The following is a 15,307-nucleotide window of genomic DNA, read 5'->3' on the forward strand; positions in this document are numbered from 1 at the left end:
ATTCGAATCACTGTAAAGGGATGGAAAATAAATACATGGACATGGTATTATCACTCACCCCATGTGTCCCTGTAGCCAATATAGAGGGAAATGCGAGTGGTACCAGTGGCGAGGCCCGGGGGTAGTATCCAGAGGAAAGAATAAATGCTGACAAAGATGTATACCTGTCCTATTCATGCACGGCGCGCGATTAGTTTTTGATCTAGGTAAATAGAATAATATATACGAGGAATTATCCTGCATTATCCAGGTATTTCTTACACCCGGATCGTCGGTATGCTCATTTTGGACGGCAAGCATGAGAAATTCAAAGTCCGAATGCTGGACGAGGTTGTGTAAGCTTTGCCCAAAAACGGAAATGGTAATTACCGTGAGTTTTGGAATGTCCGCTGATGGCTATTACCATATTATTATGGCCATATCTTACAACTACGGCTCGTTTGCGTGTTCTGGCTTTGCAACTGGTATGCCTATTGACCTATCCTCCCTTCCACCCGTTTGTGATGCTTGTATCCTCGGAAAACAGACCAAGACTAGTGTTCCGAAGGTTAGGGAGGGTATTCGCGCAGATCGCAAACTCGGGATTGTACATGTGGACTTGATGGAGCATCCGGATACTGTGTCCGTCGCAGGAAATAGATACATAATGGATATCATTGATGATTTCTCTTCGTACGCCTGGTCCATCCCCCTCACGGCCAAGAGCGATGCCTTCCCAGCGCTACAAGCTTGGGAACGAGCACGCGAAGTTGAAACAGGCCTCACGGTCAGTATTTTTTGCTCTGATAATGGTGAACTAAAGTCTGGCAGCGTACGTGAGTGGCTCCTCACCTGCGGGACCCTACACCAGTTCACTGCCCTGTACACATCGGCTCACAACGGACGTGTTGAACGTCTGCACCGCACCCTAATGGGAAAGGCACGCGCAATGCATACCTCTTGCAACGTGCCCGCTAACCGTTGGGATGAGTTCGTACTCACCGCAGCCTACTTGTCTAACCGTACTCCAGTAACATCACAAGCTGGACATACCCCGTACAAAAAATGGTACTCACGGAAACCCGACCTGTCACACCTGCGAGAAATCGGCTGTCGTGCTTTCGTCCTCATTCAAAATCGTTATAATCCGAAAATCTTTAATCGTTCGACCAAGTGTGTTCTGATCGGATACTCCCTTGACTCTAAAGCCTACAGATGCTACCACCGTGCTTCGCACAAAGTGTTTGTATCGCACAATGTCTCTTTTATTGAGTCATTCAATGAGCACAATATGCCCTTACATCCTGGGAGAACTGTATCTAACCCTCCTGCAGCCTCTAGACCAGACACGCCGGAACCATCTTCCAACATATCCCAACGCGCCTCTGTCACTGATGCGCCTGATGAAGACGAGATCCCACTCCCTCCTGAACCACCTCTACGCCGATCCAACCGCGCACCTGTCCATTCTGAGCGGCAATGCGCTGCTGATGGTACGTCCTATGTACCGGCCGCTCAATGAGCTGCCCTAGCGTCCCTTGCTGCTGCTGAACGTCTTCGCAGACTTGACGATGTGACCGAGCATGCGTTTACAGCCGATCTTCTCCCTACTGATGTTGCAGCATTGGAGGAGGAGCTCGCTTACCTGTACGAGGCGTTTTCAGCTGTCCCCGATGGTTTCGATCATGAACACCCAGACGATCCTTCGTCTTACAAAGAAGCCATGGCGTCACCGCACGCTCGAGAGTGGACGGCAGCTCTCCAGGAGGAGTTCGACTCACTACGGGACTTAGGTGTTTATAAACTCGTTCCACGCACATCAATTCCGGCCGGCCGTAAACTGATGAAGGGTCGCCCCATTTTCAAACTAAAACACGATCAACATGGTGCTGCTGCCTGCTTCAAGGCACGTTATGTATGTAAAGGGTACTCTGCCGTATGGGGGCAGGACTACACGAAAACCTCAGCGCCAACAGCCCGACTTGAGTCTTTCTGCATCCTCGCCCACCTCGGCGCTGCCCTGAACTGGGAGATCGAGCAACTTGATATCAAGACTGTGTTTCTGTATGGGTTGCTCGACGCCGACGAAGTGTGCTACATGGAACAGCCAGAAGATTTTGTCACTCCTGGCTTCGAAGACCATGTTGACCTGCACCAAACTGGTTCGGTGCATGGATGACTGATACTCTCCTATGAGCCCTATGCCCTATGAAATCATTTTCTCTATGATCTGAAGTCAGACTGAGGCTAAGGGAATATTTTTCGTTTTTACGAGTTTGCATGCGAGCGGACTGAATATTTTAGTACATTTAATTTGGCAATGAGTTTTGCTTAGTCAGCCATGGTGATGACCCAGACAAAATCCCGCGCATGTCAGGTGACTGTGAAAAATATTTCCCACATATGTTGTCCTGGAAAAACATTCGTAAAACCCTAAATATTAGGCTCGCGTCATTTTCACCCTTCAAACAAAGCAAAGAAAAGACAGACACACAAAGGATTCACATCATGTGACATTTCTTACTCTCTTTCTGGACTTGTCATCAGGAGTTGGATAGGTCACATGACTAGCAACAAGCCAGGATGACTTAGCAAAATACCCAATGACTCATTATGACTCACTCTGAATATATGACTCACTATGACTAGAAATAACTTTGAACTGACTCACTATGACTCACCCTGAATATATGACTCTTTATGACTCTTGAATATACTAGTAGCACAGCCACATTTATTGTGTATATAATGACCCCAGTTTTGAAAAAAAAAAAAACTAAGAAGCAACCAAGTGGGAGTTTTCAGCCCATCTAACATTAAGTTGTGAGTAAGGTGTGATAAGTGTCAGCATCAGTGTCAAGAACTGTTCAAGACTGAGAGGAACATTCTCAAGAGACAGTAATACTGCAAGCTCATCATACTAAACGACTAGCTGCGAGCTCACTGTGTGCAACAACCAGCAAGCAAGGTACAGCCACAGTTTTATTCAAATTTCTATTTTCTTTTTCTTTTTCTTTTCTCTTCTGTTTTACTTTCACCAGCCTTTGGTGTTCTTTTTCCAAAAAAGAATATTCCAAAATATTCGTGTTGTCTCTACATCCACCTAAGACTCAGAGTAGCTTAGTGGGGAGACTTAAGGGATTGATAGTGAAGCTTGACCTCACTCATCTGAGTAGTGATACTGAGCCAAGGTTTTCTGTGCCTGCTAGGCTTTAGCTGTTGAAGAGGGGACTTGGTAGTAAATCCAAGGACGTCCGTTCCTGAGTCTGTTTGAATACTCAAAGTGAGTTCCTTGACAGCAGGTTCAATATTGAGCTAAGAGTTCTACAATAAAGCATTGGACTAGTCTTGACCTTTGATTCTACCTGTTTTGTGCTGAGGGGGTTGATCATTGTAATTCCGCACCATTCTTTTTGGAGTACAGTTTGGTAAGAGGCACTGTTGTTGAAAGGAAGCTTGAGGAAGAACTTTCTATTTCTTTGGTTACTGCCATACTGTCGGGCTGACCATTATTTGTTTGTTTGTTTGTTTCTGTCAAGTCCATAGATTGGATTGACCATCGTATTTACTGATCTTGCAGAAGTACCTTTAGCTGAACGTACTTTGGGTAGTATACAACTAGCCACCCACGAACGACCACGTTATCAGTCATTGGTATTTGTCTGAATCGCTGACCATGGAGATATTTGTTTTTATAGGTGTTTATCTATAGATCATCTATCTAAGAAGACAATGTATGGGAGCTACAGAAAGGACTCTACGGCATGAAGCAGGGTGGACTTGTCCGGAACAAGACCCTCAACGAGGCGATGCTGGCATGGGGATTCACGCGCCTTGAGAGCGAGCATTGTCACATATTACAGTGACCTATCTCCGTATAATACGAGGGAACGGACATGCATAATATCCCGTATGATACAGGCCAGCGGACCATGGGCCCATGATAAAAATATCCTCGACTATGACGGATGGGCCGGGAGGCAAATTATTCCCGATGGAGGCGGGTGGGCCCATGCAGGGAATATATAGAGTAGATGAGTGGGCCGATGTATATGAATATTAGGTAGACGGGTGGGCCGAGGTAGTTGGATATTATGCAGATGGGTGTATTAAGGTAGATGTGTATGAGATAGATGGGTAGGTACTTGTTATCACATTCACGGGTGGGCCCAGACACATATTAAATTAGACGGGTGGGCTGAGGGTATTATAAAATATTGTATTAGACGGGTAGGCCCAGATGCATATTAATTAGACGGGTGGGCCGAGGGTGTTGTATGGGATGTTGTATTAGATGGGTGGGCCGAGGGTGGTATAAAATATAGATGGGTGGGCCCATGTGTATCATAATTGTAGACATGATGGAGCTGAGGTAGTTGTACATCAACCAAATCAGAGGAGGTAATAAATCAAAGTTACCGAGTTCCCGGAGCAGCAGGTGATCTCCTGACATGGCCTTTGATGGTGCACAGGTTGTCTTGCAGAATTTGGAATCCGGGGTGCAAAGCTTGTGTTGCCCTACGAGACACCAAGTTCCGACCACCCAAATTTGGGTCAACCGTACCGACTTCTGAGTTCCAGGACCCGGGAGTCGACAAATGAATATCTGATAACCAGCACACTTCCAATCAGGTAGTATTTCATTGAGCAATGGATCATCCAAGGGGTCCCTTATCGGACTCGGTAGTCAATATAGGCAAATGATAATGAAAACATGAAAGTTGTTATTATGCTATTTTTCAAACCCGAGACCCTGAAACCCATTGTTCAACATGTCCATTTTTCACTCACTGCACAAATCACCGAGTTTCGAGTGCTGAAACCCAAAACTCAAAACCCGGTGTGCAACACATTGATTGTTCATTTACATTACACAGATCATCGAGTTCCGAGTGTTGAGCGCCGAAACCCGAAAATATGTATGGAACATGTCCATTTCTTACTCATTGCACATATCACCGAGTTTCGAGTGCCGAAACCCGAAACTCGAAACCCAGTGTGCATCATGTCCATTGTTCAATTATATTACACAAGTCATCGAGTTCCGAGTTCCGAGGGACGAAATCCAAACCCCGGACCCCGAAAATATGTGCGCAACATGTCCATTTTTCACTCACTGCACAAATCACTGAGTTTCGAGTGCCAAAGCATGAAACTTGAAACCCAGTGTGCAACATGTTGATTTTTCATTTATATCACACAAATAACCAAGTGCCAAGTGCCAAGTGCCGAAACCCGAAGCCCGAGACCCGAAAATATGTATGCAACATTTCCATTTTTCACTTGTTGCACAAATCACTGAGTTTCAAGTGCCGAAACCCGAAACTCAAAACCGGGTGTGCAATATGTTCATTGTTCATTTACATTACACAGATCATCGAGTTCCGAGTGCCGAGTGCCGAAACCCGAAGCCCGAGACCCGAAAATATGTACACAACATGTCCATTTTTCACTCACTGCACAAATCACCGAGTTTCGAGTGCCAAAGCGTGAAACTTGAAACCCAGTGTGCAACATGTTGATTTTTCATTTATATCACACAAATCATCGAGTTCCGAGTGCCGAGGGCCGAGACCCGAACCCCGAACCCCGAAAATATGTATGCAACATGTCCATTTTTCACTTGTTGCACAAATCACCGAGTTTCAAGTGCCAAAACCCAAAACTCAAAACCGGGTGTGCAACATGTCCATTTTTCAATTATATTACACAAGTCATTGAGTTCCGAGGGCCGAGGGCCGAAACCCGAACCCCGAACCCCGAAAATATGTGCACAACATGTCCATTTTTTGCTCACTGCACACAGTCCACAATTTCGGGGTTTTAAATCAACCTTTCATATATCCATACACATTTTACCAACCCCCGAACCCCGAAATTGTGGACTGCCGGGTTTCGGGGTTCGGGGGTCCCGGAACTCGGAACTCGGTATGTAAGACAACAAAAATATCTTTCGGGGTTCGGGGGTTAGTGAAATGTTTATAGATATATGTAGGTTAATTCAAACATGTCTGAAAATTTTCATTCGTCTCAAATGTCAAATCCTGAGTTCCGGGCTTCGGGACTTGGCACCTGGCACCGGCACTCGGGGTTCGGGGTTCGGCACTGAAAATTTGACATTCAGGTGTTCGGGTTTCGGGTGATATCTAAATCAACAGCTTCGAGTTCTGCCAAAGCGTGAAACTTAAAACCCAGTGTGCAACATGTTGATTTTTCATTTATATCACACAAATCATCGAGTTCCGAGTGCCGAGGGCTGAGACCCGAAGCCCGAGACCCGAAAATATGTACACAACATGTCCATTTTTCACTCACTGCACAAATCACCGAGTTTCGAGTGCCAAAGCGTGAAACTTGAAACCCAGTGTGCAACATGTTGATTTTTCATTTATATCACACAAATAACCAAGTGCCAAGTGCCAAGTGCCGAAACCCGAAGCCCGAGACCCGAAAATATGTATATAACATTTCCATTTTTCACTTGTTGCACAAATCACTGAGTTTCAAGTGCTGAAACCCAAAACTCGAAACCTGGTGTGCAACATGTTCATTGTTCATTTACATTACACAGATCATCGAGTTCCGAGTGCCGAGGGCCGAAACCCGAAGCCTGAAACCCAAAATCATGTACACAACATGTCCATTTTTCACTCATTGCACAAATCACCAAGTGTCGAGTGTCGAAACCTGAAACCCGGTACTTCAAATGGACACGAATTGTATTTGTATGTATTATCCATTGGTGTAGGGTTCAAATAACTTGGGAATTGTATTTGTCAGCACTCGGTACTCGGTACTCAGTGATTGGTGGTCAGTGGTCGGTACTCGAGACTCAGTAGTCAATATAGGCAAATGATAATGAAAAATGACAGTTGTAGTCCACGTCAAGGTGAGTGTCTTGGTAGTCTTTCCTTGTCATTCGGCAAAACATCAGCAATAATGAAAAAATGAAAGTTGTTATTATGCTTAACTTCCTTACCGAAGGTTGTAGTCCAAGTCCAGGTGAGTGTAGTGATAGTCTTTTCTTGTCAATTGGTTATCTTGTTACTCATTACGCAGTACTCGGTACATGGTAATTGGTACTCAGTATTTGGTTTTGATACTCGGTACCCGGGAATCAGTAGTCAGCTTAATGAAGGTTGTAGTCCGAGTCTAGGTGAGTTTATTTGTAGTCTTTTCTCGTCCATTGGTTACCATGTGACCGAGATATAAGCTAAAGAAATCCGAAACATCAATAATGACAAATGAAATACATGTGTGCAGTAAGTGAGTCTAAAGATAAAAGAATGAATATTAATAGCGAGACTTGCACATTATGTCGAGATATCCAACATAACAAGCCTGTGATGTGATCAGAGACCTGGAATAACACCCATATACATCCATTATAATAGCTTAAAAGCTTAGAAAGATTCATGAAGGATTGATGTAATGATAGGCAAAATGACATATGTGTGGAGAGTGACAATAGACATCTTTTATACAAAGTCACATTTATATATGATTCAGGCCAAAAATATCATTACAAATATGTAGGATAGATCGTAAACTACCCAAGGAACCCATACTGCCTACTGCCCTGAGGGTAGGGGGTGGGTAGAAGGGATATAGTGAAAATATGAGTTGACCCAGCATTAAAGTCCTACCACTGCTCAACTAACCATTTTCGATGCTTTGGGTCTTTGAAGTTTCCCACACTCAATTTCTTACCCATTTCACTTCCTCAGTACTCAATTCTTGGTTGATTTGTTTGTAAATTTATGTCTATGATACTTAAGATATTTGAAATGTACCCCAGGTTTCTGATTATGAAGATTCAATGTTTTGAAGGCATGGGCCCCTTATCAGGCGAAATGGCAAGTATACACACTAGCTCACAAACTCCAGCCTATTGTGAGCTGATCTTGGTCATAAGAAGCAAGAATATAAGCTATGCTCATTATATATTAAAAGGTTGGATCATGGATGCAAGGGCAAGATACTGAAAATCGTGAAAAAATATCACAAGTGCAATTGTCTATGCTTTGTTCCTGGAAAAGGATCCTGTGTGTCCTGGGCTGGTTATATGATATATCTACTCCGAATATGCTCAGGAATAGACTCCCTACAGTCCTTGAGGTCCAGTCCTACAGGGAAAAAACCCCAGCAGGTGAACCACCAGAAGAGGGGGAGGTACACTATACAATAAAGGATTACCCTATGGTCCTGAGCTCCTGATACATTGTTTCTATTGTTGAATAGATGATTGAGATACTATTCACCTAGAAATGAACACATAGGAACATATTTTGTATTTTTATGTATATATGCAATATCCATTCAAGCACCAAGTCTCAACTACCGATTACCAAGTCCCGACACTTGATAGTTGATAGTCAGTATTCGAGCTCCGAGTGCCAATATTGCCTACCAATATCTCAGTCAAATGATAACCAAACCAAGACCCAAGTTCCAAACCTGACTACTGAATACCAAGTATCAGTACTCGGGACTCGGGACTATTGGCTGGAGTACCCAACTATTGATTCACAGGTACCGAGAATTAGAACCAAGTACTGAGTACCTGACTACTGATTCTCGGGTACCAAGTATCAGAACCGAGTACCAAGTACCCCACTACTGATTCTCGGGTATCAAGTATCAGAACCAAATACCAAGTACTGATTCCCTTGTACCGAGTACCGAGTAACGAGATAACCAATTGACAAGAAAAAACTACCAATACACTCACCTTGGCTCGGACTACAACTTTTGTTCAGGAACTTAAACATAATAATAACTTTCATTTTTCATTATTGCCGATGTTTCAGATTTCTTTAGCTTATATCTCGGTTAAATGATAACTGATGGACAAGAAAAGACTACCAATACACTCCCCTAGACTCGGACTACAACCTTCGGTAAGGAAGTTAAGCGTAATAACAACTTTCATTTTTCATTACCATTTGCCTATATTGACTACCGACCAGTGGCTGAGTGCCGAAGCTTGAAACTTGAAATTGGTGGAAAATGAAATCTCACAACAATGTACACATGAACATGTTTCATTTCCATAAACAATTCCCCGAGTGTCATGTACCGAGCCCCGAAACCCAAAGCCTGAAGCCCGGACTGTGTTGTCAGGTTAGTACAAGACACTCGGTGAATTGTCAAAGGAAATGAAACATTTTCATGTGTACATTGTCGCGAGATTTTGTTTTCCACTGATTTCAAGTTCCAAGCTTCAGCACTCAGCATCCGGCACTCGGAACTCGGAACTCGGAACTCGGAACTCGGAACTCGGAACTCGGAACTCGGAACTCAGTGAAATGTCTAAGGAAATAGAAATTTCACAATTCCCTGAGTTAGTACAAGACACTCAGTGAATTGTCAAAGGAAATAAAACATTTTCATGTGTACATTGTTGCAAGATTTTGTTTTCCACTGATTTCAAGTTTTGAGCTTCAGCACTCGGCACTCGGAGCTCGGCGCTCGGAACTCGGAATTCGGCGCCCGGAACTCGGAACTCAGTGAAATGTCCAAGAAAATAGAAATTTCACAATTCCCCGAGTGTGTTACAGTGAACTACACTGTCCCCTCTGCCACCCCTGCCTGCCTTGCGAAGGCAGCGACACGTACCCGAACCCAGAGACCTCGGAGACCATAGACGATAACCGGGCTTGTAAGCCATAGATGATAGAAGAAGATAAGCGGCAACTGCCGGCTTAGTAAGCAGTCTGGACTGCTGACGACACGATGACGACGCATATGACGACATAGGTCTAGAAGACCTATTTATGTTATCAAGATAGAAGGCAAGCCTCGTGTTGCCTCATGTACTGATAGAAGGACACCTCGTGGTCCTATCTTAGATAGAAGCCTGCCTCATGCATGGTATCTCTGACTCGATAGATAAGCAGATTAGAACCCAGCTTCAAGCTGAGCTTAGATACGATAGAGTAGCCTTATATAAGGACGAGGATTAAAGTAGATGTTCCTTACTTTAATCTTACTTGGTTTTCCCTTGTACTCCCTGTCCTGCTAAAGCTACCTGCTCGACATAGCTTCGCTATCATCGCTACGTAACCCCTTGCTCATCGACGAGCCTCATACCCTCGTCATACAGCAAGCTACGCCAGCGTACGCAACCTTTGGTTATCTCCAGAGGCCGACGACTCTCAGCACTTGATACTACTATCGTAGTTGTCGCTGTTAGAACCATCCAAGTCGCACACGACTGCTTTGTCGTAACAGAGTGTCGTGTACCGAGCCCTGAAGCCTGAAGCCCAGACTGTGTTGTCAGGTTAGTACAAGACACTTGGTGAATTGTCAAAGGAAATGAAACATCTTCATGTGTACATTGTTGCGAGATTTCATTTTCCACTGATTTCAAGTTTCAAGCTTCGGCACTAACCCGGAACTTGGGACTCGATTTTTGAGATGAAAGACATTTTTCAAACATGTTTGAATCAACCTTTCGTGTATCCATAAACATTTTACCAACTCCTGAACCCCGAAATTGTGGACTGCCGAGTCTCGGGGGTCGGGGGTCGGTGCTCGGGACTTGGGAAATTTGGGGAGATTAATAAAATTTGATCTACAATAAATTTGATTTACAAACAAATTGATTTACAAACTTTTGAAAGATATGTCGTCTCACATATCGAGTCCCGAGTTCCGGGACCCCCGAACCCCGAAACCCGAAACCCGAGACCCGGCAGTCCACAATTTCGGGGTTCGGGGGTGGTAAAATGTCTATGGATATACAAAGGTTGATTCAAACATGTTTGAAAGATGTCTTACCCGGAACTCGGCATCAATTTTTGAGATGAAAGACATCTTTGAAACATGTTTGAATCAACCTTTCATATATCCATAAACATTTTACCAACCCCCGAACCCCGAAATTGTGGACTGCCGGGTCCCGGGTTTCGGGGTTCGGGGGTCCCGGAACTCGGAACTCGGTATGTGAGACAACAAAAATATATTTCAAACATGGGTAAGTCAATGTGTTTGTCAATCAACTCGATTGTAAATTATATTTTATTAATTTCCCAAGTTCCGAGTTCCGAGCTCTGGGACCCCCGAACCCCGAAACCTGACAGTCCACAATTTCGGGGTTCGGGAGTTGGTAAAATGTGTATGGATAGATGAAAGGTTAATTTAAACATTTTTGAAAGATGTCCCATATGAAATGTCAAGTCCCAAGTTTCGATTTCCGGGTTTCTGGAGTGCCGAGTCCCAAAGCCCGAAGTCCCGAAACCCGGAGTTCAAAACTCGGGACTTAACATTTCATATGGGACATCTTTCAAAAATGTTTGAATCAACCTTTCATCTATCCATACACATTTTACCAACTCCCGAACCCCGAAATTGTGGACTGTCGGGTTTTGGGGTTCGGGGGTCCCAGAGCTCGGAACTCGGAACTTGGAAAATTAATAAAATATAATTTACAATCGAGTTGATTGACAAACACATTGACTTACCCATGTTTGAAATATATTTTTGTTGTCTCACATACCGAGTTCCGAGTTCCGCGACCCCCGAACCCCGAAACCTGAGACCCGGCAGTCCACAATTTCAGGGTTCAGGGGTTGGTAAATCTCGGTTTGGGGTTTTGCACTGAAAATGTGACATTTATACGTATCTAGGCTCACCCATATATGTACCCATCTATGTACAATTCCCCCACATCAGCCCACCCATCTATGTATTATCCCCCACATCGGCCCACCCGTCTATGTAATACATCCTATGTTGGCCCACCTGTCTATATAATACATACTATGTCGGCCCACCTGTCTATATAATTATACCCCACCTTGGCCCACCTGTCTATGTAATAAATATTTTATCACACCCTCGGCCCACCCGTCTATTTGATATTCCTTTCGTCGGCCCACCCGTATATGTAATACTTTTTATGTCGGCCCACCTGTATATGTAATACACCCCGCGTCAGCCCACCCATCTATGTAATATTCCCCTACCTCGGCCCACCCATATATGTAATACACCCCCGTCGGCCCGCCCGTCTATATAACAATATTTGCCTTACATCTCTCTTCAGCCCAGCTGTCTATAATATCCTACTCTACATATTACCCTGATGGGCCCACCCATCTCCATGAATGATCATATTCCCCTGGCCCATCCATCAACATCAAGGATATATATATCATTGGCATACATGGGCCCACCCGTCTCCATCGGAAATAATATGTGTCCCGGCCCATCCGTCATCATCGAGAATATACACAACATGGGCCCATAATCCGCTGGCCCGTCTCATATGGGATATTATGTAGGTCGGGTGGCCCGTATAATACGGAATTTGTCACTGAAGGGGCTCATAGTCAAGGATGCACAATGTATTTCATATTCTGTCACTAGATCACAACCATGACCTGCTGGCTCTGCTGACAAACAAGCATTCAGTTGCAACCGAATCCTCATACTTTGTCTATTAGCTACTGCCATCATAATAGACAGATAAGTACACATACCATGCCTTTTGCAGTAGATGAGATTGGAGAACACCACCTTTGAAGACAGGCACTGCAGAAGCTTCCTTCATTATTTGCTTGATCTCTGAACTCAGCAAGGCATGAAGGTTTCTTGACTCAGGCCCTAATGAGTCCATGACACAATTAACTTGGACTACAGTGGACGATGAATTGGTTCAACCTGGTTCCTTGGCTCAAAAATTTCAAATTAAAATTTGATCCGAATTAGGTTTGATGAATTTGATCCGACTCGGAGTTGACCCGAATTTCATTTGAACTCAAATGAGTCATTAACCCACAAGTGGCTTCTTGAGTAAGGTAAGGAGAGACTGAATAATATGCAAAGACTGCAATGATAGAGTGCCTTCAAGGGTATATATATTTTAGAGATATAAGGCAAAAGGAGCAACTTGGACTACAGTGGACAGTGAATTGGTTCAACCTGGTTCCTTGGCTCAAAAATTTCATATTAATATTTGATCTGAATTAGGTTTGATGAATTTGATCCGACTCGGAGTTGACTCGAATTTCATTTAGACTCAAATGAGTCGTAACCCCATGAGTTCAATCACCAAGCTTCTTGAGTAAAGTAAGGAGAGACTGATCAATATATGATAGCATCTTGTAGAGGCTAGGTGTGATAAAGCTGACAACAATCATTGTTGAGATCAAGGCTGGAAAAGATGATGGTTCAAAGCTGACAATGATAATTTGCACACTTGACTTGATCACTCAAGGATCTCTCTTGACATGGAATCTAAGCGTGAGACTATATCTGATGGTTGTTCACAATTTTGTGCGGTCATAATCAAATGGTAAAATGTTGAAACCATTTTACCATTTGATTATGACCGCACAAAATTGTGAACAACCATCAGATATAGTCTCACGCTTAGATTCCATGTCAAGAGAGATCCTTGAGTGATCAAGTCAAGTGTGCAAATTATCATTGTCAGCTTTGAACCATCATCTTTTCCAGCCTTGATCTCAACAATGATTGTTGTCAGCTTTATCACACCTAGCCTCTATAAGATGCTATCATATATTGAGTATACTACTCAAAACACAGAATACTGATGTTAACATTGGACCTTATACTACTCAGATGTCATCATAGCCCAGATCCAATTCATAGGACGATACCTTGTTTCCTTTAAAGGAATATTTCCACGGTCACGTGACTTTTCACAGCGGCAAAAATGAGCATCTTCGAGACATGTATAGCAGGACAAAGTAGTACATAAACATTCAATTACTAAGACTTTCATAACGCAAACCACATGAAGAAAAAATTAGGGAAGTGCACGACTTCGATGAGGGGGCCCCTCCTCACCGAAGCCATACACTCTGAAGAAAATCTACAAAGTAAATTTACGACCCTGCTGAACAATGAGATATAGTTATAATCAAAGCAAGGCACTTAGCTTTCAAAGTCATATTGTGACAAAGTCCTGTAAGATTTATCAGCGAGAAATGTTTTTGAGTAGTATGCACACTTACAGATGATAAAAATGTTGCCCAACATCAAATATGGCACTGAGCTTCTGAAATTGATGTTGCGTCGAAGTCTTGTGAGACTAGAAATATTTCTAAGTCAGATGTGACTTAGGTGTGAATAAGTAAAAATCACCGCTCATCATGAACACAAATGGCATGCACCACAGGCAAGCCCTCATAATCAAGAGCAGGAGCCACTCACAAGTGGTATGCACCGCAAATAGAAGCCCCCAGATTCAACAGTGGGAACCACTCACAAGTGGTATGCACCGCAGATATAAGCCCCCAGAACCAGAGAGACATCAAAAGATACTAGAGAGAATGAGAGATTAGTAGGCAGTGAACAGAAAGAAACACGGACTTGAGCAAAAATCCTGGCACCAAATCTAGCCGTGGGAGAGACATGAAACAAGACACTGGAGAGAGAGAAATGTTAGCGCACAGTGAACGGAGTGAAGGACGCACCAGAGGAAACACTAGAACTAAAGAGAAGAAAACACTAGAAATAAAGAGAGACATTAGCGCCGTAGTGAACGCAATGAAAGACTTACCATTGAGCAAAAATCCTCGCACCGAATCTAGCCGTGGGAGAGACATGAAACAAGACACTGGAGAGAGAGAAATGTTAGCACACAGTGAACGGAGTGAAGGACGCACCAGAGAAAACACTAGAAATAAAGAGACATTAGCGCTGTAGTGAACACAATGAAAGACTTACCATTGAGCAAAAATCCTCGCACCGAATCTAGCCGCAGGAGAGACATGAAATAAGACACTGGAGAGAGAGAAACATTAGCGCACAGTGAACGGAGTGAAGGACGCACCAGAGAAAACACTAGAACTAAAGAGAGACATTAGCGCCGTAGTGAACGCAATGAAAGACTTACCATTGAGCAGCGCACAGTGAACCTAATGAAGGACACACTATATAGAGAACACTAGAACTAAAGAGCGAAATTAGCTAGTGGTGAACTATGCAAAAGACTTACCATTGAGTGGGAGATGCTAAGTGGCTGTAGAGATAAACATTAGCAAACAGTACACAACGAAGAAAAAACTTACTGCGCATGAAAGTTGACATTATGGTAGATCCTTTGGATCCTTGCAGGCTGCAGCCCTGCAAGGACCCAAAGGGTACCATAGAATTAGCGTGTATCATAGAATAATGAGAAAGGAAAAGGTGTGTAGTGTGAAGATGGGTGGAAAGAGCAAAGTCAACAGTGCGTTTGAACTTTGAACTTTGAACCACGTGTCTATTTGGTATTGTTTGTTGTTTGGATGTGTTTGTGTCGCAAATTTGTGAACTTGCAAGTCCAGCACATCTACCATTTGTAGTCTCAATACTA

The 15,307-nt window shown here is 43.6% G+C and overlaps 1 protein-coding gene across 1 annotated transcript; it reads right to left on the reverse strand.

Annotated features, from left to right (window-relative positions):
- Positions 1-13,728: 13,728 nt before the first annotated feature.
- On the reverse strand, positions 13,729-15,042 carry HD556DRAFT_1308141 (uncharacterized protein; the record flags this gene model as incomplete). The annotated part of the gene is made up of 10 exons (XM_041300091.1): positions 13,729-13,822; positions 14,164-14,273; positions 14,427-14,443; positions 14,513-14,569; positions 14,619-14,629; positions 14,680-14,736; positions 14,786-14,796; positions 14,849-14,870; positions 14,951-14,966; positions 15,024-15,042. 10 exons carry the CDS (start codon positions 15,040-15,042, stop codon positions 13,729-13,731), a joined length of 414 nt encoding a protein of 137 aa, XP_041160611.1.
- Between the last annotated feature and the right edge of the window lie 265 nt (positions 15,043-15,307).

This window comes from Suillus plorans (genome assembly GCF_016647745.1).
Source record: "Suillus plorans strain S12 chromosome Unknown HD556scaffold_26, whole genome shotgun sequence".
Classification (NCBI taxonomy): domain Eukaryota; kingdom Fungi; phylum Basidiomycota; class Agaricomycetes; order Boletales; family Suillaceae; genus Suillus; species Suillus plorans.